Here is a 24,074-nt window from a genome sequence, read left to right as displayed (position 1 = left end):
GAATGAACTCAAGAATATATCAGAATATATCATTACCATACCAGTCATCTATTAATCATTATTACCTCATATCAGTCATTTGGAACGTCGCAAAATTATTGGATATCTGCACGAACCCTTGTCTAAATGATGATTCAGCGATACACAAATTGGCTTAAATACATAAACACACACGTTGAATTGATTACTAACATAATGCAATGAAAAGTCCCTAGTGGATTAACCCGATATGATGGCTTGTTACACAATGGTAAGATAAAGAGAGAGGGAGAGACAAAGTGGGCTGGTACATACATGTGGAAGCTATGCTCATGAAAAATGAATAGTTTGCACATGAACGACCGCTCATTCGAAAAGAAATGGGACACATATATTTCCACTTCTTTGCCGTTGTCATCTCTCTGTTGAAACCACTTGTCCGTCTCTGGAGAGTAGGTCGACATAAGTCTCTGGTTGTCCACTAGAGTTCACAATGTCCTCAGTTGTAGTAGGCTTCTTTGTCTCTTGAGTTCGTTAGACTGTATACGTCAGTGGTACGCCCTCGGTGGTTCTCAGCCGAGTTTACTAGACTAAAGTACTTAGACAGCTGCAGACTGAATGTTCCGATGTAGTCTATCTTCTTCACTCAAGAGTTTTGAGTTTGACCATTTTCTGTTCTGGTAGTTTTAAACCATTTCAATATGTAGCCACTGCTCCACACAGTCTGGTGTAAATTTCATTAGCAGTCCTTTTATGCACTCTTTAAAAAGGGGGCGTTCCATCCTTTTTGGCATAATGTCTGTGTTCACGTGGGTGTGGTTACTGACAGGGAAAACCTGTATATGATAACAATTATCTCATTCTAGAAGGCTAAATTCACATTCTTTTCGCGTAGTTTCATATTTAATCATATAAGTTTTACAACATTTAGATGTTGTTATGACATCACAGCATGCTAAATGATATGACATAATTATTGTTTCCATTCCCACCAACCATTTCCCACATTCTTTATGTTAGAAATATTGTTTCATTATCCACTTTTGGATGTTGGAGTTTTGGCGGCAAGTTCTCTTCTCTACACACACATCAGATTTCTTTGTTTCTGCAGGTCCAGAGAGAGTTTACGACCGGTCGTTAGTCATAAGACCCCCCCCCACTCCTTCCTCTCTGGTTGGGGGGGGGGGTTCTCTGTTTGATCCTCAACCAGGAAGGAAAGTCGTGACTGTATTTATATTGTGGAGGCCTAGCAGCAGTCCCAGTTCTGACGCCTCAGCTTCTTCCCCGGCCAGTAATCTCTCTGCAATAATGGTCAGCCATGGCGCGTAAATGTCAAGTGAGCTTTTCTGAGAGAACTTCTGACAACATTCCCCAGGACAATCTGGGGGGGGTTGGCATCTGACGCGGTCAGAGCTCCAAAATCTGATTCACATAGAGACTCATACAAAGTCTGAACTCATCATGAGGGGCCACAGTTGTGCAGACCCCATCACATTTGGAGCAAAACATTTTAGCAGCCCACCTCTTGACAGTGGAGAGATTATTATTTTATTTTTAGAGTTCATTTCTACACATTTTACCATGGGGTGGAGAGAAGATTCAGCATTTTACCATGGGGTGGAGAGAAGATTCAGCATTTTACCATGGGGTGGAGAGAAGATTCAGCATTTTACCATGGGGTGGAGAGAAGATTCAGCATTTTACCATGGGGTGGAGAGAAGATTCAGCATTTTACCATGGGGTGGAGAGAAGATTCAGCATTTTACCATGGGGTGGAGAGAAGATTCAGCATTTTACCATGGGGTGGAGAGAAGATTCAGCATTTTACCATGGGGTGGAGAGAAGATTCAGCATTTTACCATGGGGTGGAGAGAAGATTCAGCATTTTACCATGGGGTGGAGAGAAGATTCAGCATTTTACCATGGGGTGGAGAGAAGATTCTGCATTTTACCATGGGGTGGAGAGAAGATTCTGCATTTTACCATGGGGTGGAGAGAAGATTCTGCATTTTACCATGGGGTGGAGAGAAGATTCTGCATTTTACCATGGGGTGGAGAGAAGATTCTGCATTTTACCATGGGGTGGAGAGAAGATTCTGCATTTTACCATGGGGTAGAGAGAAGATTCAGCATTTTACCATGGGGTGGAGAGAAGATTCAGCATTTTACCATGGGGTGGAGAGAAGATTCAGCATTTTACCATGGGGTGGAGAGAAGATTCAGCATTTTACCATGGGGTGGAGAGAAGATTCAGCATTTTACCATGGGGTGGAGAGAAGATTCAGCATTTTACCATGGGGTGGAGAGAAGATTCAGCATTTTACCATGGGGTGGAGAGAAGATTCAGCATTTTACCATGGGGTGGAGAGAAGATTCAGCATTTTACCATGGGGTGGAGAGAAGATTCAGCATTTTACCATGGGGTGGAGAGAAGATTCAGCATTTTACCATGGGGTGGAGAGAAGATTCAGCATTTTACCATGGGGTGGAGAGAAGATTCAGCATTGTACCATGGGGTGGAGAGAAGATTCAGCATTTTACCATGGGGTGGAGAGAAGATTCAGCATTTTACCATGGGGTGGAGAGAAGATTCAGCATTTTACCATGGGGTGGAGAGAAGATTCAGCATTTTACCATGGGGTGGAGAGAAGATTCAGCATTTTACCATGGGGTGGAGAGAAGATTCAGCATTTTACCATGGGGTGGAGAGAAGATTCAGCATTTTACCATGGGGTGGAGAGAAGATTCAGCATTTTACCATGGGGTGGAGAGAAGATTCAACATTTTACTATGGGGTGGAGAGAAGATTCAGCATTTTACCATGGGGTGGAGAGAAGATTCAGCATTTTACCATGGGGTGGAGAGAAGATTCAGCATTTTACCATGGGGTGGAGAGAAGATTCAGCATTTTACCATGGGGTGGAGAGAAGATTCAGCATTTTACCATGGGGTGGAGAGAAGATTCAGCATTTTACCATGGGGTGGAGAGAAGATTCAGCATTTTACCATGGGGTGGAGAGAAGATTCAGCATTTTACCATGGGGTGGAGAGAAGATTCAGCATTTTACCATGGGGTGGAGAGAAGATTCAGCATTTTACCATGGGGTGGAGAGAAGATTCAGCATTTTACCATGGGGTGGAGAGAAGATTCAGCATTTTACCATGGGGTGGAGAGAAGATTCAGCATTTTACCATGGGGTGGAGAGAAGATTCAGCATTTTACCATGGGGTGGAGAGAAGATTCAACATTTTACCATGGGGTGGAGAGAAGATTCAGCATTTTACCATGGGGTGGAGAGAAGATTCAGCATTTTACCATGGGGTGGAGAGAAGATTCAGCATTTTACCATGGGGTGGAGAGAAGATTCAGCATTTTACCATGGGATGCTGAGAAGATTCAGCATTTTACCATGGGGTGGAGAGAAGATTCAGCATTTTACCATGGGGTGGAGAGAAGATTCAGCATTTTACCATGGGGTGGAGAGAAAATTCAGCATTTTACCAAATGTCATGCAATTCTATACATTTTGACTTTAGAGGAAATGTTTGCAGTTTTTAGTGATGTGACTATCAAAATCAATGAGGGCCCTCCGGTCGGTAGTTCGACCATGCTTAGATAGCCGGCTAGGCTAATTTACCAATGTGAAACCATGTTAGCTGACATGGCTAATTGACTGATTGTCAGTGACTGACATAACAAGAGGAACTGCTGATGCACAACGACATTTCAAAATTGCACCTTGTGTATTTTACTATTCTAACGGACCCCCCTGAGTTTCTGAAAACCCCGATGTTAATTTATAAAGCCCTTTTTGACATCGGCAGCTGTCACTAGGTAACATTTCAGTCTGTGTATTCTGAAAGCTCTTGTCCGTGTGTTACAGAGAGAAGAGTCAGGAGTGTTACTTCTGGAGAACCACAGGCTGTGTCCGACACAACACCTGCATCTTCAGACACGTGCCACAACACAAGGGCATCGACAGGGACAAGGTCAACAAGTGAACAACAGGCAACCACACACCAATAACCTGGTCCTGGAAGCTGGATCAGAGGTCTCCCCCCCCCCCCCCAGGCTTACTTTTCAAATATGCTTTTTATACAATTAAAAGGTTATATAAGTAGACTTAAACTTCGATAAGCTATAATTGACTCAACAACCAATAAACACATTTTTTTGTTTGTTTAATCAACTAGGAAATGTAGTTATATGTCGCTGTTGTTTTTCAAAGTTAGCTGGCTAATTTGCTAATCCTGTTTTTTGGAATGGACCGCTGGGAAAGAATCACGGCTTCTACTGACATGTTCCCTGTACTGACATGTTCCCTGTACTGACATGTTCCCTGTACTGACATGTTCCCTGTACTGACATGTTCCCTGTACTGACATGTTCCCTGTACTGACATGTTCCCTGTACTGACATGTTCCCTGTACTGACATGTTCCCTGCTATGTTCTCATTCACTTTATATTGGAGAAAAGCCTTGATATATTGATTGTCTGTTGCCTGTATGGATTCTATTGTCAAACGACATGTCTCTCTCCACGACATAAGTCCTCATCAGGGCCACACAGGGAGTTATGTAGATATTCGTTATGGAAGACGGAGGAGTTTGTTTTTCTTATTCTTTTTTTTCCCCACGCTAGATTTCCATCCAGTTGGTGACAGGATTTTAATTCTAAAATCTGCACAAAAATAAAACACGCATTTTCCAACCAGAGATGTGTTTCCATCAAATTGACTAGTTGTAGATAACGGGCTGTGTTTCCATCAAATTGACTAGTTGTAGATAACGGGCTGATGTTTCCATCAAATTGACTAGTTGTAGATAACGGGCTGTGTTTCCATCAAATTGACTAGTTGTAGATAACGGGCTGATGTTTCCATCAAATTGACTAGTTGTAGATAACGGGCTGATGTTTCCATCAAATTGACTAGTTGTAGATAACGGGCTGATGTTTCCATCAAATTGACTAGTTGTAGATAACGGGCTGTGTTTCCATCAAATTGACTAGTTGTAGATAACGGGCTGTGTTTCCATCAAATTGACTAGTTGTAGATGATGGGCTGTGTTTCCATCAAATTGACTAGTTGTAGATAACGGGCTTTGTTTCCATCAAATTGACTAGTTGTAGATAACGGGCTATGTTTCCATCAAATTGACTAGTTGTAGATAACGGGCTGTGTTTCCATCAAATTGACTAGTTGTAGATAACGGGCTGTGTTTCCATCAAATTGACTAGTTGTAGATAACGGGCTGTGTTTCCATCAAATTGACTAGTTGTAGATAACGGGCTGTGTTTCCATCAAATTGACTAGTTGTAGATAACGGGCTGATGTTTCCATCAAATTGACTAGTTGTAGATAACGGGCTGTGTTTCCATCAAATTGACTAGTTGTAGATAACGGGCTGTGTTTCCATCAAATTGACTAGTTGTAGATAACGGGCTGTGTTTCCATCAAATTGACTAGTTGTAGATAACGGGCTGATGTTTCCATCAAATTGACTAGTTGTAGATAACGGGCTGATGTTTCCATCAAATTGACTAGTTGTAGATAACGGGCTGTGTTTCCATCAAATTGACTAGTTGTAGATAACGGGCTGTGTTTCCATCAAATTGACTAGTTGTAGATAACTGGCTGTGTTTCCATCAAATTGACTAGTTGTAGATAACGGGCTGTGTTTCCATCAAATTGACTAGTTGTAGATAACGGGCTGTGTTTCCATCAAATTGACTAGTTGTAGATAACGGGCTGTGTTTCCATCAAATTGACTAGTTGTAGATAACGGGCTGATGTTTCCATCAAATTGACTAGTTGTAGATAACGGGCTGTGTTTCCATCAAATTGACTAGTTGTAGATAACGGGCTGTGTTTCCATCAAATTGACTAGTTGTAGATAACGGGCTGATGTTTCCATCAAATTGACTAGTTGTAGATAACGGGCTGTGTTTCCATCAAATTGACTAGTTGTAGATAACGGGCTGTGTTTCCATCAAATTGACTAGTTGTAGATAACGGGCTGTGTTTCCATCAAATTGACTAGTTGTAGATAACGGGCTGATGTTTCCATCAAATTGACTAGTTGTAGATAACGGGCTGTGTTTCCATCAAATTGACTAGTTGTAGATAACGGGCTGTGTTTCCATCAAATTGACTAGTTGTAGATAACGGGCTGTGTTTCCATCAAATTGACTAGTTGTAGATAACGGGCTGATGTTTCCATCAAATTGACTAGTTGTAGATAACGGGCTGTGTTTCCATCAAATTGACTAGTTGTAGATAACGGGCTGTGTTTCCATCAAATTGACTAGTTGTAGATAACGGGCTGTGTTTCCATCAAATTGACTAGTTGTAGATAACGGGCTGTGCGTGATTACATAGTGCACATGAAAACTTTTTTGCGATTTGACTGGGGTTTTTTTCCATAAAAAAGGTTTTGGTTATAAAGTGTGTACCCCCTCTGGTATTGATACATTCGTTCTAGCCAACAGCTGGCAGTGTGCAGATACAGGGCCGCTGGCTGGAGCGCACCTATAGCCTACATGAGATGTGTTACTATTATGGACAAAAGAGAATCATTGTATTTGTCAAACAGCAGTCAAGCATAGATCATCATATCAGCAGATTAAGACCCTCGATATTTATTGGAAAGAAGCATCAAGCTCATCACCGTGGACATTCACCACCCTGAAGTTCATAACTTATTTTATTAGTTTAATAAACTGTACTTGTTCCCATTGAGTCGTAGTGGGAGGACCACACAACTGTGACTCCAAGTTAACTTAGAAATTATGGTTATTATATCAATATTTGCTTCATTAAGTCTGGTTGGTTTCATGTTTCGTCGACTTTTGGAAAGTTTCCTGAAAATGTTTGTTTGCATCAGACCTGTTGTGACTTTATTTGTTTAAGCGCCATAAGCTTTACACTCGTGAAAAGATTGGATGGAAACCTTGTTACACATATGGATGAAACAACAGGTTTCCTTGATGTAGTGTTATCAGGAATGGTCTTTGGTGTTTTTCGTTAGTTCAACGTGTTAAAGAATTTGAGAGGAGCGTTGTTAAATTGTGTTGTGTTTATAGTGTCTGTTTTCATATCAAAGTGCACCACTTTTATTTTAAAGACTTAATTTTGCGACTTAAAGAAGTGTATTAATGTAGAATCAAGAGAATACGCCAAAGGTAGAACTGGATGGACGATGGGAACACAACTAAACTAGCTGAACGCCATAATACACAGTGATTTAGACCAGGTATGTCTGTTTTTCATTTGTTCTGTTGAGACTGTCATTTCAATACTGCTAGTACTGCTATTGTCCACCAGATGGCAATGTTTAGCAGTTCAACCTCGGTCTCCTGTTCTACCATGGCTACCTGCAAAATAGATTTTCTGAACACTTAATTTGCTATCTGTTGACCTGACTTTACCTACTTTGATCTGAATGGCATCATGTCATTGCTTGACTTGTTTCTGTGTTTCAAATCTTTTGGTTACAGACACATTTCATGAATCATTAAAATGATCTTTCAGATTATACTTTCGGATTTATTTTGTGTGTGGTGTTTAATTAGTGGTGTAATATGAACAGGTTACCGTTTTCACACTGACATGTAAGAAATATACATTTCAGTTCAGACCTCATGTCTAATTACTCCGTCATGACTAATCCTCTTCTTTAACACGGTTCCCCGGTTGGAGTAGATATAGTATATGTAGATATCAGCTCACAGATTTCCTCAGCTGTAATGCCGCAGGTTCTGTGTTACTGTAAGGTGGCGGGGTGTAGGGGGGGGGGGGGGGGGGGTTCTGTGTTAATGTAAGGTGGGGGGTTCTGTGTTATTGTAAGGTGGGGGGTTCTGTTATGAAATATTAATATTAGTGGGTATGATTGACAGAAGACAAGACCTCCCAACTGAAATAGGTGTCTATAGTGTCAAATCAAATTTTATTTGATGTGTGTGTGTGTCTATAGTGTGTGTGAGCTGTTGGTGACTACTGTGCTACAGGTCACAGCCATAGACTGGTGGTGAGTTGAAAGGTCGCAGGTTAATACCTGGGGCAAATTGAAGACTGCATTCCTCTGGTCATTTCTCTCTGAAGACTGAGGGGACGGGGCGAAGAGGATTCAAGGCCAAAAAGAGCATCCAAGACTTTGCTTGCCAGTGCAGAGTTGTGTGTACGTGCTGGAAGCCTGGTCCCGCTGAAAAAGGAAATGGGCATTCTCATACTTGGAAATTGTAACCCGAAATAGTCCAGCAGTCTCAGAAGGGCAGCCCACAGTTGATGAGCTGGTGCGGCTTGGGACTGACTTGTCATGCAGGCCAGACCACCCACTAGAACTTGGTGAATGCCGTCTCAGGCAGGCCAGACCACCCACTAGAACTGGGTGAATGCCGTCTCAGGCAGGCCAGACCACCCACTAGAACTGGGTAAATGCCGTCTCAGGCAGACCAGACCACCCACTAGAACTGGGTAAATGCCGTCTCAGGCAGACCAGACCACCCACTAGAACTGGGTAAATGCCGTCTCAGGCAGGCCAGACCACCCACTAGAACTGGGTGAATGCCGTCTCAGGCAGGCCAGACCACCCACTAGAACTGGGTGAATGCCGTCTCAGGCAGACCAGACCACCCACTAGAACTGGGTAAATGCCGTCTCAGGCAGAGCAGACCACCCACTAGAACTGGGTAAATGCCGTCTCAGGCAGACCAGACCACCCACTAGAACTGGGTAAATGCCGTCTCAGGCAGACCAGACCACCCACTAGAACTGGGTAAATGCCGTCTCAGGCAGACCAGACCACCCACTAGAACTGGGTGAATGCCGTCTCAGGCAGACCAGACCACCCACTAGAACTGGGTAAATGCCGTCTCAGGCAGACCAGACCACCCACTAGAACTGGGTAAATGCCGTCTCAGGCAGACCAGACCACCATTAGAGTTCACTACACCTCCGATTGCAGCCCAAAGAAATGCTTCACAGAGTTCAAGTAACAGACACATCTCAACATCAACTGTTCAGTGGAGACTGCGTGAATCAGGCCTTCATGTTCAAATTGCTGCAAAGAACCCACAACTAAAGAACTCCTTCAAGACTGTTGGAAAAGCATTCCAGGTAAAGCTGGTTGAGAGAATGCCAGTAGTGTGCAAAGCTGTCATCAAGGCAAAGGGTGGCTACTTTGAAAAAATGTAAAATATATTTGATTTGTTTAGCACCTTTTTTTGGTTACTACATGATTCCATAATATTGAATCATGTAGTAATCATAGTTTTGATGTCGTCACTATTATTCTACAATGTAGAAAATAGTAAAAATAAAGAAAAACCCATTGAATGAGTAGGTGTGTCCAAACTTTTGACAGAGCCAGTTAGCTACAGTACCAAAGTCAGAAACGAGGTCATACACACAACTTTCTGCCAGCAGTACAAGCCCATGTGCTGGAAACCAGCCGGACTCCCCCAGTTCACTGCCGCGAGGGACCCGGATGAGATGCTGGGATCTGATGGGACCCTTCCCAAGAATCAAAAAGGGTGACCACTTCCTGCTCGTCATTGTTGACTACGGTTCAAAGTGAGTTAAACGCTTCCCACTGCGGGATGCTAAGACTCACAAGATAGTCAACATACTCAGGCAGGAGATCTTCCTTCGATGGGGTACCCCATAGTTCCTCCTATATACATTTGGGCCGCAGTTCACAAGTCAGTTGCTGAAGGAGCTCTGCAACCATTCAGAAACTTACCACCAGATACCATCCACAAACTAACTTGACGGTGAGGGTTAACCAGACCCTAAAGACGATGTTAGCCTCTTACGTCAAGGTTAATCACCAGAACTGAGATCTGTGGCTGGTAGAGTTCTGTCCTACCATGAGAGCACAGGCTTCTCTCCGGCCAAGGTCGCTCTGGGAAGAAAACTGAAGAGTCCTCCAGATCAGTGATTCCCAAACTTGTTATAGTCCCGTACCCCTTCAAACATTCAACCTCCAGCTGCGTACCCCCAGGGTCACCAGGGTCAGCCCACTCTCTCAAATGTTGTTTTTTGACATTGTAAACATGCCACACACACACACACTATACATTTATTAAACATAAGAATGAGTTTGAAGTGACAAAGAGCTGTTATAGGACCAGGGCACGAATACTAAAATAACAATAATCAATAATAAAACGTTCAACTCTTTATTTAGTCATCTTACATGTAAAACCTTGTTTGTTCATAGAAAATGGTGCATAACTCACCACAGGTTAATGAGAAGGGTGTGGGGCTTGAAAGGCTGCACATAACTCTGCAATGTTGGGTTGTATTGGAGAGTCTCAGTCTTAAATCATTTTCCACACACAGTCTGTGCCTGTATTTAGTTTTCATGCTAGTGAGGGCTGAGAATCCACTCTCACATAGGTACGTGGTTGCAAAGGGCATCAGTGTCTTAACAGCGCAATTTGCCAAGGCAGAATGCTCTGAGCGCAGCCCTATCCAGAAATCTGGCAGTGGCTTCTGATTAAATTACATTTTCGCAGAACCACTTGTTGCAATCTTAATGAGGCTCTCTTGTTCAGATATTGGTAAGGGGACTGGAGGCAGGGCATGAAAGGGATAACGAATACAGTTGTTTGTGTCATCCATTTGGGAAATTCCCTGCGTAATTGCGCACCCAACTCCCTCAGGTACTTCGCTATATCACATTTGACGTTGTCTGTAAGCTTGAGTTCATTTGCACACAAACTCATACAATGATGGGAAGACCTGTGTGTTGTCCTTGTTAATACAGACAGAGGTCCAACTTATTAATCGTTGCCTCAATTTTGTCCTGCACATTGAATATAGTTGTGGAGAGTCCCTGTAATCCTAGATTCAGATCATTCAGGCGAGAAAAAAACATCACCCAGACAGGCCAGTCGTGTGAGAAACTCGTCATCATGCAAGCGGTCAGACAAGTGAAAATGATGGTCAGTATAGAACATTTAAGCTCGTCTCTCAATTTAAAAAAAATCTGTCAATTTGACCTTTATTTAACTAGGCTAGTTAGTAACAAATTCTTATTTACAATGACGTCCTAGGAACAGTAGGTTAACTGCCTTGTTCAGGGGAACAGTGGGTTAACTGCCTTGTTCAGGGGAACAGTAGGTTAACTGCCTTGTTCAGGGGAACAGTAGGTTAACTGCCTTGTTCAGGGGAACAGTAGGTTAACTGCCTTGTTCAGGGGAACAGTAGGTTAACTGCCTTGTTCAGGGGAACAGTAGGTTAACTGCCTTGTTCAGGGGAACAGTAGGTTAACTGCCTTGTTCAGGGGAACAGTAGGTTAACTGCCTTGTTCAGGGGCAGAACAACAGATTTTTACCTTGTCAGCTCGGGGATTTGATCTTGCAACCTTTCGGTTACTAGTCTAACACTCTAACCACTAGGCTACCTGCCGCACCAATACTTTGCCCCTTGATAACCAGCACACTTTTGTATGTTGTAAAAGCGTTACATGGTCGCTGCCCATATCATTGCATAATGCAGAAAATACATGAGAGTTCAGGGGCCTTGTCTTTAACAAAGTTAACCATTTTCACTGTAGTGTCCAAAACGTCTTTCAAGCTGTCAAGCATTCCCTTGGCAGCAAGAGTCTCTCTGTGGATGCTGCAGTGTACCCAAGAGCCTCTAGGTGGATGCTGCAGTGTACCCAAGAGCCTCTAGGTGGATGCTACAGTGTACCCAAGAGCCTCTAGGTGGATGCTACAGTGTACCCAAGAGCCTCTAGGTGGATGCTACAGTGTACCCAAGAGCCTCTAGGTGGATGCTGCAGTGTACCCAAGAGCCTCTCGGTGGATGCTGCAGTGTACCCAAGAGCCTCTCGGTGGATGCTGCAGTGTACCCAAGAGCCTCTCGGTGGATGCTGCAGTGTACCCAAGAGCCTCTCGGTGGATGCTGCAGTGTACCCAAGAGCCTCTGGGTGGATGCTACAGTGTACCCAAGAGCCTCTGGGTGGATGCTGCAGTGTACCCAAGAGCCTCTGGGTGGATGCTACAGTGTACCCAAGAGCCTCTGGGTGGATGCTGCAGTGTACCCAAGAGCCTCTGGGTGGATGCTACAGTGTACCCAAGAGCCTCTGGGTGGATGCTGCAGTGTACCCAAGAGCCTCTGGGTGGATGCTGCAGTGTACCCAAGAGCCTCTAGGTGGATGCTGCAGTGTACCCAAGAGCCTCTCGGTGGATGCTGCAGTGTACCCAAGAGCCTCTCGGTGGATGCTACAGTGTACCCAAGAGCCTCTAGGTGGATGCTGCAGTGTACCCAAGAGCCTCTAGGTGGATGCTGCAGTGTACCCAAGAGCCTCTAGGTGGATGCTGCAGTGTACCCAAGAGCCTCTAGGTGGATGCTGCAGTGTACCCAAGAGCCTCTAGGTGGATGCTGCAGTGTACCCAAGAGCCTCTAGGTGGATGCTGCAGTGTACCCAAGAGCCTCTAGGTGGATGCTGCAGTGTACCCAAGAGCCTCTCGGTGGATGCTGCAGTGTACCCAAGAGCCTCTCGGTGGATGCTGCAGTGTACCCAAGAGCCTCTAGGTGGATTCTGCAGTGACCCAAGTGGCGTCGGGAGCAACTGCTTGCACGTGTGTTACCACTCCACTATGTCTCCCTGTCATGGCTTTTGCTCCATCAGTACAGATACAAACACATCTTGACCACCAAAGTCCATTGGATGTCCCAAAGCTGTCCAGTACTTCCTCTCCTGTTGTCCTGGTTTTCAGTGGTTTGCAGTAGAGGATGTCTTCCTTAATTGACCCCCCCCCCCCCCAAAAAAAAATGTAGCAGACATATACCAGGAGCCCACGTCTGTTGACTCATCCAGCTGTAACGCATATAATTCACTGGTTTGTATGTGAAGCAGTAATTCTTTCAAAACATCTCCTGCCATGTCACTGATGCGTCGTGAAACAGTGTTGATTGATCAAGGCATTTTCTGTATAGTTATTTTTGCCTTTTTCTCCCAGCATTGTCCCAGCCATATCCGTGGCAGCAGGAATAATTAAGTCATCTACAATAGTATGGGGCTTGCCTGTCCTAGCCACTTGGTAGCTCACCATATAATACGCTTCTAGCCCCTTCTTATTAATGGTATCTGTTGATTTTATACATGTCAGTTAATAAAGACGTTATTTGACCTAGAGATGTATTTTCCTTACTGATGGGGTTTTGTTATTCCAAGATAAATATCTGTCTAATCAAAATTATAAACTGGGTGGTTCGAGCCCTGAATGCTGATTGGCTGACGATGGGTATGACAAAACAGTTATTTTTTACTGCTCTAATTTTGTTGGTAAACAAAATAATAGAAATAAGGAACCTCGGGGATTTGTGTTATATGGCCAATTTACCACGGCTACGGGCTGTGTCCAGGCACGGTGTTGCGTCGTGCCTAAGAACAGCCCTTAGCCGTGGTATATTGGCCATTTACCACAGCCCCTCAGGCCTTATTGCTTAATTATATGCTGGTACAAAATACATGTTCAACAGTGATTGTGAATGTGACCTTAGGATGTGTTTGCTATTTTAAAAAGCCTATTTCCTCTTTACAGAAGATCTCACCGTTGTCATAGGAGCTGGTTGTAGTGGTGTGATGTACTATACATATGGGTTGCAGTGAACATGGCTGCTGTCAGATGTATGAGCACAGCGTTTCATTTGTAATATTGGGAGGTCGTAAATAAACAGGTCATATTTTTTGTTTGGATATGAGTTACGAGAGACACCAGAAAAAAGACGTCTCTTAGGCAGGTCGTATTCCTTGTTGAATATATATTTTTAAATTTGTCTTTAGAAGTCTAGAAGACGTCGTATTGATGTCTAAAAAAATAACTCTTAAAAACCTTTCAAAAACAACCACAATCTGCCCGTTATACAACGACCTGTGCTGGGTTGTGTCTGATTTGGAGTTGGAGATATTTTCTCTCTCTGTGTCTCCCCCCCCCAGTGGGTGCAGTATGTTTTACTCTCTCTGTGTGCCCCCCCCCATTGGGTGCAGTATGTTTTACTCTCTCTGTGTGCCCCCCCCCCATTGGGTGCAGTATGTTTTACTCTCTCTGTGCCCCCCCCCCATTGGGTGCAGTATGTTTTACTCTCTCTGTGCCCCCCCCCCCCCATTGGGTGCAGTATGTTAAGGATATGCTGCATCCCGCTGCCTGGATAGAATCGTGCTGATACAACAATGCAGCACCAAGCCGCCAACACATTGCATTTTCACACGGCTGCCTGCCAGGAACAGGGGTTTGTGGGATATGCTGCAGTGCTGCTCAGTGTCTGACCTATATGTAAGGTGTGTGCTCTGTATATATATACACTGTAATTAACATATGATCTATACCCACAAACAACACATATACATATATAACCCCAGATCACTGGGAGACTTATTATTCTGGTTAAGAACATCTCTTTACTAGGTCACCTGTACTGTTATCTATAGTCTACACATTACATCACCCTGGATGGATGGGTCACTATATCAGATGAAGGCAGGAAGAAGCTGTTCTACTTTAGTAATAAAGAGGTCACCAAAGCCTACAAGACATTCTTTTGTTTGACCCGACGCTAGAATAATTCAATCACATTATATAAAAATATAAAACAATTTTACTCAATCATTTGCAGTTCAGTAATGTAATTTTATTCAGCAAGTTTGCTGGCCCTTACAGGTATACCACGCATACAGTATAAGGTGCAGACTTGGGATAGTTTCAGATCTAGGATCAGTCGGCGTACATATGCACAGCAAAGAGCTTGAGATACCAGGCTGGATACTTCTGTTACCAGGCTAAGTTGTTCTTCAGTTGTTTAACTATTTACTTGTAGCTTGTAGGTTCAGACCAGTCTGAAATCCAGACGTGTTTTGTGCTACCATTCCACCCCTTGTACTCCGTGTCATATGACAAACATGTTTGGTATGACAAGGGGCGGCAAGGAGCGGAATGTTAGCACAAACAGACTGGTACCCAGGCTAGGTTCGGAAGGTCTTACAGAACAGAAAAGGGCTAACAGAAGATAACAGAGTTATTTCTCTAAGATCACAGGGAGAAACCAGTAACTAAGCTCTTAATAATGCAGTCTTACATAACATTTCCTGACACACAGCTTGTCATTCATACGGCAAGAGACCGCTTGGCTTAGTATTTATGTTTCATGAACAACATGCCAAAACCAATTATTGTCTTATCTTCGCCTGACTGAAGCTTGTGTAAATTTGATAAGAGGATGGAAATATCATGAAAGAGTAACAGAGAAGGTAAATAAACTTTAAGGTTACTGTTCCACCGGTTACAGAACCAGGGGTGCTGATCAGTTCAGGATCAATATCCTGTTGATAGAGCTCCACATCAATATATTCCTAATCAATACGCCCACAACAGCTTTCTATCAGCATGAGAACAACACACAGATACAATCCAAGCATCCAAAGCTAAATGACATTTTAATAAAGTCCTCCTTTACAAACAATTGGTCAAATGTTTGCACAATGGGGGAGGGGATAGTCAAATGAAATACTGAGCCTGATGCTTGGATATCATGGCGATGTAGCCCAGATCTGTTTCTGCTGGTGTGACAGAGACCATAAGCCGATGACATGGCAGCACAAACTGATCTGGGACCAGGCTAACGGAGATGGGGAACTCTAGCAGGAGGATATTGCTCACAGGCTGAGCTGTATGAGCTAATGCAGTGCAGCGTATCTCTGCAGTCTTCTGCCTGGCGGCCATTTTGTTGATGTATGATGTCACAACATCAGTGTGGAGAAGAAGGGGGACCTCTTCATCGTGGACCTCTTGTGTAGAACAAGGGCACATCTGTCTTCGGAAGGGTGACGTTCAGGACGCTTAGGGGGGTTTGTTCAAGATTAGGGTGGTACTAAATTAGGGTGGTACTAGATTAGGGTGGTACAGTGGGGATGAGTTATGGGGAGGAAGGTATGGGGTTTAGGTAAGGATGGGGTAGTACGGGGTATAGGTAAGGGTGGGGTAGTATGGGGTTTAGGTAAGGGTGGAAGGAGGACCAATGGTAGGGCTATAAGACTAAAGAGTATGGTTTAGGTTAGGGTATAGGCTATTGAGATATTGGGGTTCGGAGTTATTGGGGTTCAGTGTGAAGAGGATTTAGTTCAGGGCAGAGAAGGTCAGCCTGAACTCTTCTCCCTCCAGCAGTTTCCTGTGAAGAAAATATATATTAAAGTGTTGGTCGTATCAAAGTGTTGGTCATATCATTGTGTTGGTCGTATCATTGTGTTGGTCGTATCATTGTGTTGGTCGTATCATTGTGTTGTTCGTATCATTGTGTTGGTCGTATCAATGTGTTGGTCGTATCATTGTGTTGGTCGTATCATTGTGTTGGTCGTATCATTGTGTTGGTCGTATCATTGTGTTGGTCGTATCATTGTGTTGGTCGTATCATTGTGTTGGTCGTATCATTGTGTTGGTCGTATCATTGTGTTGGTCGTATCAATGTGTTGGTCGTATCAATGTGTTGGTCGTATCAATGTGTTGGTCGTATCATTGTGTTGGTCGTATCAATGTGTTGGTCGTATCATTGTGTTGGTCGTATCAATGTGTTGGTCGTATCAATGTGTTGGTCGTGTCATTGTGTTGGTCGTATCAATGTGTTGGTTGTATCATTGTGTTGGTCGTATCATTGTGTTGGTCTTATCAATGTGTTGGTCGTATCAATGTGTTGGTCGTATCATTGTGTTGGTCGTATCATTGTGTTGGTCGTATCATTGTGTTGGTCGTATCATTGTGTTGGTCGTATCATTGTGTTAGTCGTATCATTGTGTTTGTCGTATCATTGTGTTGGTCATATCATTGTGTTGGTCGTATCATTGTGTTGGTCGTATCAATGTGTTGGTCGTATCATTGTGTTGGTCGTATCATTGTGTTGGTCGTATCATTGTGTTGGTCGTATCATTGTGTTAGTCGTATCATTGTGTTGGTCGTATCATTGTGTTGGTCGTATCATTGTGTTGGTCGTATCATTGTGTTGGTCGTATCATTGTGTTGGTCGTATCATTGTGTTGGTCATATCATTGTGTTGGTCGTATCATTGTGTTGGTCGTATCATTGTGTTGGTCGTATCATTGTGTTGGTCGTATCATTGTGTTGGTCGTATCAATGTGTTGGTCGTATCATTGTGTTGGTCGTATCATTGTGTTGGTCGTATCATTGTGTTGGTCGTATCATTGTGTTGGTCGTATCATTGTGTTGGTCGTATCATTGTGTTGGTCGTATCATTGTGTTGGTCGTATCATTGTGTTGGTCGTATCAATGTGTTGGTCGTATCATTGTGTTGGTCGTATCATTGTGTTGGTCGTATCAATGTGTTGGTCGTATCATTGTGTTGGTCGTATCAATGTGTTGGTCGTATCATTGTGTTGGTCGTATCATTGTGTTGGTCGTATCATTGTGTTGGTCGTATCAATGTGTTGGCCGTATCAAACACAAGTTGTTGTAGATCCAGGTTGACATGTTTGACAGTAAAGCATTTCGTTGTGTTGTGTATTTCTTGCTGCATACTGTGCGTATGACAAATTAACCTTGATGTAATTTGATACTGGCTGATAGTGGCTGAGAGTGGCTGACAGTGGCTGATAGTGGCTGACCAAGGTTACCTGTATGCCGCGATCTCAATGTCCAGAGCCATTTTAACATTGAGAAGGTCCTGGTACTCTCTGAGGTAGCGAGACATCTCCTGCTTTGCCTCGTTGATGTCGCACTCCAGATCGTTTATCCTCACCTGAAACAACAGACCATTTATCCTCAACTGAAACAACAGACCATTTATCCTCACCTGAAACAACAGACCATTTATCCTCAACTGAAACAACAGACCATTTATCCTCACCTGAAACAACAGACCATTTATCCTCAACTGAAACAACAGACCATTTCTCCTCACCTGAAACAACAGACCATTTATCCTCACCTGAAACAAACAGACCATTTATCCTCAACTGAAACAACAGACCATTTATCCTCACCTGAAACAACAGACCATTTATCCTCACCTGAAACAACAGACCATTTATCCTGAAACAACAGACCATTTATCCTCACCTGAAACAACAGACCATTTATCCTCAACTGAAACAACAGACCATTTCTCCTCACCTGAAACAACAGACCATTTATCCTCACCTGAAACAAACAGACCATTTATCCTCAACTGAAACAACAGACCATTTATCCTCACCTGAAACAACAGACCATTTATCCTCACCTGAAACAACAGACCATTTATCCTGAAACAACAGACCATTTATCCTCACCTGAAACAACAGACCATTTATCATCACCTAAAACAACAGACCATTTATCATCACCTGAAACAACAGACCATTTATCCTGAAACAACAGACCATTTATCCTCACCTGAAACAATATCACTTTGAAAAAAAATCTGGTCCATTAAACAGCAAGGGCCTGTGTTCCAAATGACACCCTAACTGTTCCCTATGTAATACATTACCCTGGACCAGAGCCCTGTGTAGTACACTATATGGGAAATTAGGTGGTATTGAGATGCAGCCCAGGTCTCAGACCAGATCTTTATTATTCTAAATATAGAAACAGTGGAAGGACATATTCAGCTGAATAACAGCTTTGGTGTGACCTTGCTCTGTCATTTTGTCTCCTTATGGAGGTGTCCATGAATACTGACAAACCTTGGAGACCTACACCTCTACACAATGACCACGACGACTCCCTGCACAGACTGATCTATTACTACTGAGGAGAGAGAGGAGGAGGTGGGGAGGAGTGGAGTGGATAGGTGGGGGGAGGAGGAGAAGTGGGGGGGGGGGGGGGGGGGTGGAGGAGATGTGGGGGAGGGGAGGAGAGAGAGGAGCAGGTGGGGAGGAGTGGAATGGATAGGTGGGGAGAGGTGGGGGGAGGAGGAGATGTGCGGGAGGGGAGGAGAGGAGAGAGAGGAGCAGGTGGGGAGGAGTGGAGTGGAGAGATGGGGGGAGGTGATGTGGGGGGGGTGGACGTAGGAGAGGAGAGGTGGGGGGGAGGAGGAGGAGAGGTGGGGGTTGGTTGAAGAGAGGTGGGGGTTGGAGAGTAGAGGTGGGGGTAGGAGAGGAGAGGTGGGGATAGGAGAGGTTGGGGTTGGAGAGGAGGGCTTGGGGTTGGAGAGGAGGGGTAGGGGGTTGGGGAGGAGAGGTGAGGTGGGGGTAGGAGAAGTGAGGTGGGGGTTGGGGAGGAGAGGTGAGGTGGGGGTAGGAGAGGTGAGGTGGGGGTTGGGGAGGAGAGGTGGGGGTTGGAGAGGAGAGGAGGGGGTTGGGGGTAGGAGAGGAGAGGTGGGGGTAGGAGAGGAGAGGTGGGGGTAGGAGAGGAGAGAAGGGGGTTGGGGGTAGGAGAGGAGAGGTGGAGGTAGGAGAGGAGAGAAGGGGGTTGGGGGTAGGAGAGGAGAGGTGGGGGTTGGAGAGGAGAGAAGGGGGTTGGGGAAAGCTGGTGCAGTGAAACACTCTCCATATAGAGTAGGGACCAAATCAGAGTCACAGCAGCATCAGAGTAAGCTACCCCGTGAGCTGCTAGCAGCCTGCTACTGCTCTTTCACATGATCACATCTATATCTACAAGAGTTTTTGGCTATGTTCTTACCCCAGTTTGAAATGGTCACATTATGACATCTATACCTTTGTCACTGTGTACCTTATCTCCCTCTCAGACCATGTACCACTCCCCCCTGGTTCTATACCTCTTCCCCCTGGTTCTATACCTCTTCCCTCTGGTTCTATACCTCTCCCCCCTGGTTCTATACCTCTCCCCCCTGGTTCTATACCTCTCCCCCCTGGTGCTTTACCTCTCCCCCCTGGTTCTATACCTCTCCCCCCTGGTGCTATACCTCTCCCCCTGGTTCTATACCTCTCCCCCCTGGTTCTATACCTCTCCCCCCTGGTGCTTTACCTCTCCCCCCTGGTTCTATACCTCTCCCCCCTGGTTCTATACCTCTCCCCCCTGGTGCTATACCTCTCCCCCCTGGTTCTATACCTCTCCCCCCTGGTTCTATACCTCTCCCCCCTGGTGCTATACCTCTCCCCCCTGGTTCTATACCTCTCCCCACTGGTGCTATATATACCTCTTCCCCCTGGTTCTATACCTCTCCCCCCTGGTTCTATACCTCTCCCCCCTGGTTCTATACCTCTTCCCTCTGGTTCTATACCTCTTCCCCCTGGTTCTGATTGATTGAGGGGTTCTGTACTTCTTCCCCCTGGTTCTGATTGATTGAGTGGTTCTGTACCTGATACTTTGTGACCTCTTCCCACTGGTTCTGATTGATTGAGTGGTTCTGTACCTGATACTTCGTGACCTCTTCCCCCTGGTTCTGATTGATTGAGTGGTTCTGTACCTGATACTTCGTGACCTCTTCCCCCTGGTGCTCTTCCAGCTCCTCCAGCTGTTTGTTCAGCGACTCGATGACGTTCCGCAGGGCCTCGATCTCAGAGGAGCGTGATTGGAGCAGCCGGCGGTATTCCATGGTCTCCTCCCGGATGGAGCGCACCGCCTCGTTGTTCTTCGATGCCATCTCCGCCACGGACTCAAACTTCCCCCGGTACCAGTCCTCGGCCGCCTGCATGTTCTTATTGGCCAGCCGCTCGTACTGCGCCCGGATCTCCTTGAGTGCCGCAGACAGGTCTGGCCTGCTCACCTTCATGTCAACACACACGTTAGCCGCCACAACCTGGGCCTGCAGCTCCGCCTGCTCCTCCACAAACACCTTCTTCAGGAAGCCCATCTCCTCGGCCAGGGAGTCAACACTGGCCTCTGCATCGCAGTTAGACAGCATGGCCCGCCCCACTTCTTCCCGGGCCCTCTGCAGGGCCTCCTCTGCATCCGCACGGCACTGCGCCTCCTCCTCATAGCGCTCCTTCAGCTGCCCGTACACGTCCTTCAGGTAGTCCCTCTCTGCCTCCATGCGCATCTTATCTCCTGTCTTCTGGTCGATTGCAGCCCTGAGGCTCCGGGCTTCACCCTCGTAGAGGCCCTGAAGACGAGACGGGTCCCTCTGCCTCCGCCTGAGAGCCTCCAGCTCTGCCAGAAGGGCCCGGTTCTGCTGCTCCAGGCGCCTCACCTTGTCGATGTAGGTGGCGAAGCGGTCGTTGAGGCCCACCAGCTGCTCCTTCTCCTGACTGCGGAGCCCCAGCAGCTCTGTGTTGAGGCTGGAGGCCTCGGCCAGGTCCATCCGTGCAGACGCATCCGGCAGTGAGGAAGAGGCGGGTGGACGCTGCTTCCCAGCCGCCAGGCCCAGGGCTCGGGAGGAAGAGGAAGAGTAGAGAGGGGAGTACATGAAGGATTTGGTGGTGGAAGGTCGAGAAGAGCCTCGGTAGCTGTCCCAAGTGCGGCGGTAGGAGATATAAGGATCGTAGCTCATGATGGATTTTTTGTTGTTTTGTTATTTTTTCAAGATTTTTTTAGTTAATGTAGGATGTTTTTTTGTTTCAGATGTTTATTTTTTTTTAAAGTCCCCCTTGTTCTGCAGACCATCGGTGAGGATGAGCGAGTGTCTTGCACTGCACCAGCTCAGCGACGCTGCAGAGCCCTCGTTTATATACAGCCAGCCAGCCCCCTCCTTCCCCCCCCCCCCCCCCACCAGTGTCTGTGTGTGTGATGCATCAGGAATGTCAGCACCACAACGACCAATAGGAAAGTGCTGCAGTGAGATCCCAGGGAGATTGGTATTCTGTCTCACACTCAGCACTATGATGCAGAGGAGATGTGGAAGGGCATGTTTTTACATTTGCTGCAAGAGAGAGAGAGAGAGAGAGAGAGGAGAGAGAGAGAGAGAGAGAGAGAGAGAGAGAGAGACAGAGAGAGAGAGAGAGAGGAGAGAGACAGAGAGAGAGAGGGAGAGAGAGAGACAGAGAGAGAGAGAGAGAGAGGGAGAGAGACAGGGAGAGAGAGACAGGGAGAGAGAGAGAGAGAGAGAGAGAGAGAGAGAGAGAGAGAGAGAGAGAGAGAGAGAGAGAGAGAGACAGAGAGAGAGAGAGAGAGAGAGAGACAGACAGACAGACCAGACAGACAGACAGACAGACAGACAGACAGACAGACAGACAGACAGACAGACAGACAGACAGACAGACAGACAGACAGACAGACAGACAGACAGACAGACAGAGGCTATATGTGTTGACAAACAAAATCTAGATAAGTTAAAAAATAGTTTAGCCAATATCATGAATCTGTAAGTCAGGGTTCCCCAACTGGTGGCTGAATTTGGCCCGGGAGTGGTTTTATTTGGGCCCCCGAGTTTTCTGTGCAAAATATAACAATGTTTTTGTGCCAAAGTTTTATTGTTGGCCATAAAATACTGTAAAAAAACACCAGGAAATCAGCTCCACGTGATTTTTATTTAAGAAATATTTTCTTACGTATTCCCACGCATAGTGTAGAGAGACACAATGTGATTGTATAGAAATGTTTCAAATTACTATGTTTTAGACAAATGTATCAAGTTATTCCCAGAAGGACCCCGGGAATCCGGCTTCTTGCCCTCCGTGGAGGCGTACTGGTCGCGTCTGTCAGGGGGAGGAAGTCCCGCACCGACCCGAAGGCTAAGTCCAGAGAGGGGTACATCAAAACACCAACTCCCGTAGATCCGATTGAGACAGTGGTCCTCAGGGTATGACCTGATCAAGAGGGCGATAAGGTAATGTACCCCATTCATAGACTCTGACTACCTTTAGCGAGGGATGTGACAAATGGACTACATTGCAAAGCTGACATTTTTATCCAGTGTTCTGTTAAAACAATAACAGAAAAACGTTCAATACCATATTAATGTACAGTGCTGAATAATGGTCACAGCAGGTCACAGAACACAGCTACAGTAATGTAGTGATATCTACCACAACCCTTTACAGAACACAGCTACAGTAATGTAGTGATATCTACCACAACCCTTTACAGAACACAGCTACAGTAATGTAGTGATATCTACCACAACCCTTTACAGACAGAACACAGCTACAGTAATGTAGTGATATCTACCACAACCCTTTACAGAACACAGCTACAGTAATGTAGTGATATCTACCACAACCCTTTACAGAACGCAGCTACAGTAATGTAGTGATATCTACCACAACCCTTTATAGAACACAGCTACAGTAATGTAGTGATATCTACCACAACCCTTTACAGACAGAACACAGCTACAGTAATGTCGTGATATCTACCACAACCCTTTACAGAACACAGCTACAGTAATGTAGTGATATCTACCACAACCCTTTATAGATAGAACACAGCTACAGTAATGTAGTGATATCTACCACAACCCTTTACAGACAGAACACAGCTACAGTAATGTAGTGATATCTACCACAACCCTTTACAGACAGAACACAGCTACAGTAATGTAGTGATATCTACCACAACCCTTTATAGATAGAACACAGCTACAGTAATGTAGTGATATCTACCACAACCCTTTACAGACAGAACACAGCTACAGTAATGTAGTGATATCTACCACAACCCTTTACAGACAGAACACAGCTACAGTAATGTAGTGATATCTACCACAACCCTTTATAGATAGAACACAGCTACAGTAATGTAGTGATATCTACCACAACCCTTTACAGACAGAACACAGCTACAGTAATGTCGTGATATCTACCACAACCCTTTACAGAACACAGCTACAGTAATGTAGTGATATCTACCACAACCCTTTATAGATAGAACACAGCTACAGTAATGTAGTGATATCTACCACAACCCTTTACAGACAGAACACAGCTACAGTAATGTAGTGATATCTACCACAACCCTTTATAGATAGAACACAGCTACAGTAATGTAGTGATATCTACCACAACCCTTTACAGACAGAACACAGCTACAGTAATGTAGTGATATCTACCACAACCCTTTATAGATAGAACACAGCTACAGTAATGTAGTGATATCTACCACAACCCTTTATAGATAGAACACAGCTACAGTAATGTCGTGATATCTACCACAACCCTTTACAGACAGAACACAGCTACAGTAATGTAGTGATATCTACCACAACCCTTTACAGACAGAACACAGCTACAGTAATGTAGTGATATCTACCACAAC

At 45.0% G+C, this 24,074-nt stretch overlaps 3 protein-coding genes across 9 annotated transcripts in view; 2 read left to right on the top strand and 1 right to left on the bottom strand.

Annotated features, from left to right (window-relative positions):
- Positions 1-4,691, top strand: part of si:dkey-33c12.4 (uncharacterized) — a 40,608-nt gene extending 35,917 nt beyond the window's left edge. For both annotated transcript variants that reach the window (XM_031829406.1, XM_031829405.1), the window contains exon 18: positions 3,864-4,691. In XM_031829406.1, the coding sequence (XP_031685266.1) occupies positions 3,864-3,981 (118 nt within the window). In that variant the 3' untranslated portion in view covers positions 3,982-4,691. The remainder of the gene's footprint in view (positions 1-3,863) is intronic.
- LOC109882006 (attractin) overlaps positions 1-24,074 on the top strand; it is a 715,620-nt gene that overhangs the window by 99,190 nt on the left and 592,356 nt on the right. The gene's annotated exons all lie outside the window — the stretch shown is intronic.
- Positions 14,604-21,589, bottom strand: neff2 (neuronal intermediate filament family member 2). Of its 2 annotated transcripts, none has more exons than XM_031829408.1 (3): positions 20,350-21,589; positions 17,612-17,736; positions 14,604-16,158 (listed from the first exon to the last, which is right to left on the bottom strand). In XM_031829408.1, exons 1-3 carry the CDS (start codon positions 21,370-21,372, stop codon positions 16,107-16,109), a joined length of 1,200 nt encoding a protein of 399 aa, XP_031685268.1. In that variant the 5' UTR covers positions 21,373-21,589; the 3' UTR covers positions 14,604-16,106. The 2 variants fall into 2 exon arrangements, with proteins under 2 accessions (XP_031685268.1, XP_031685267.1); XM_031829407.1 differs by having other exon boundaries at positions 20,296-21,539.

The sequence above is a fragment of the Oncorhynchus kisutch genome, linkage group LG7 (genome assembly GCF_002021735.2).
Source record: "Oncorhynchus kisutch isolate 150728-3 linkage group LG7, Okis_V2, whole genome shotgun sequence".
Lineage (NCBI taxonomy): Eukaryota > Metazoa > Chordata > Actinopteri > Salmoniformes > Salmonidae > Oncorhynchus > Oncorhynchus kisutch.
This window is presented reverse-complemented; position numbering and strand designations above follow the sequence as displayed.

Coding starts and splice junctions, on each gene's coding strand:
- neff2 (XM_031829407.1), bottom strand. CDS start 21,372: ATGAGCTACGATCCTTATATCTCCTACCGCCGCACTTGGGACAGCTAC. Junction 17,737..20,295: donor AAGAGGTCACGAAGTATCAG/GTACAGAACCAC, acceptor CTGTTGTTTCAG/GTGAGGATAAACGATCTGGA. Junction 16,159..17,611: donor ATTGAGATCGCGGCATACAG/GTAACCTTGGTC, acceptor TTTTCTTCACAG/GAAACTGCTGGAGGGAGAAG.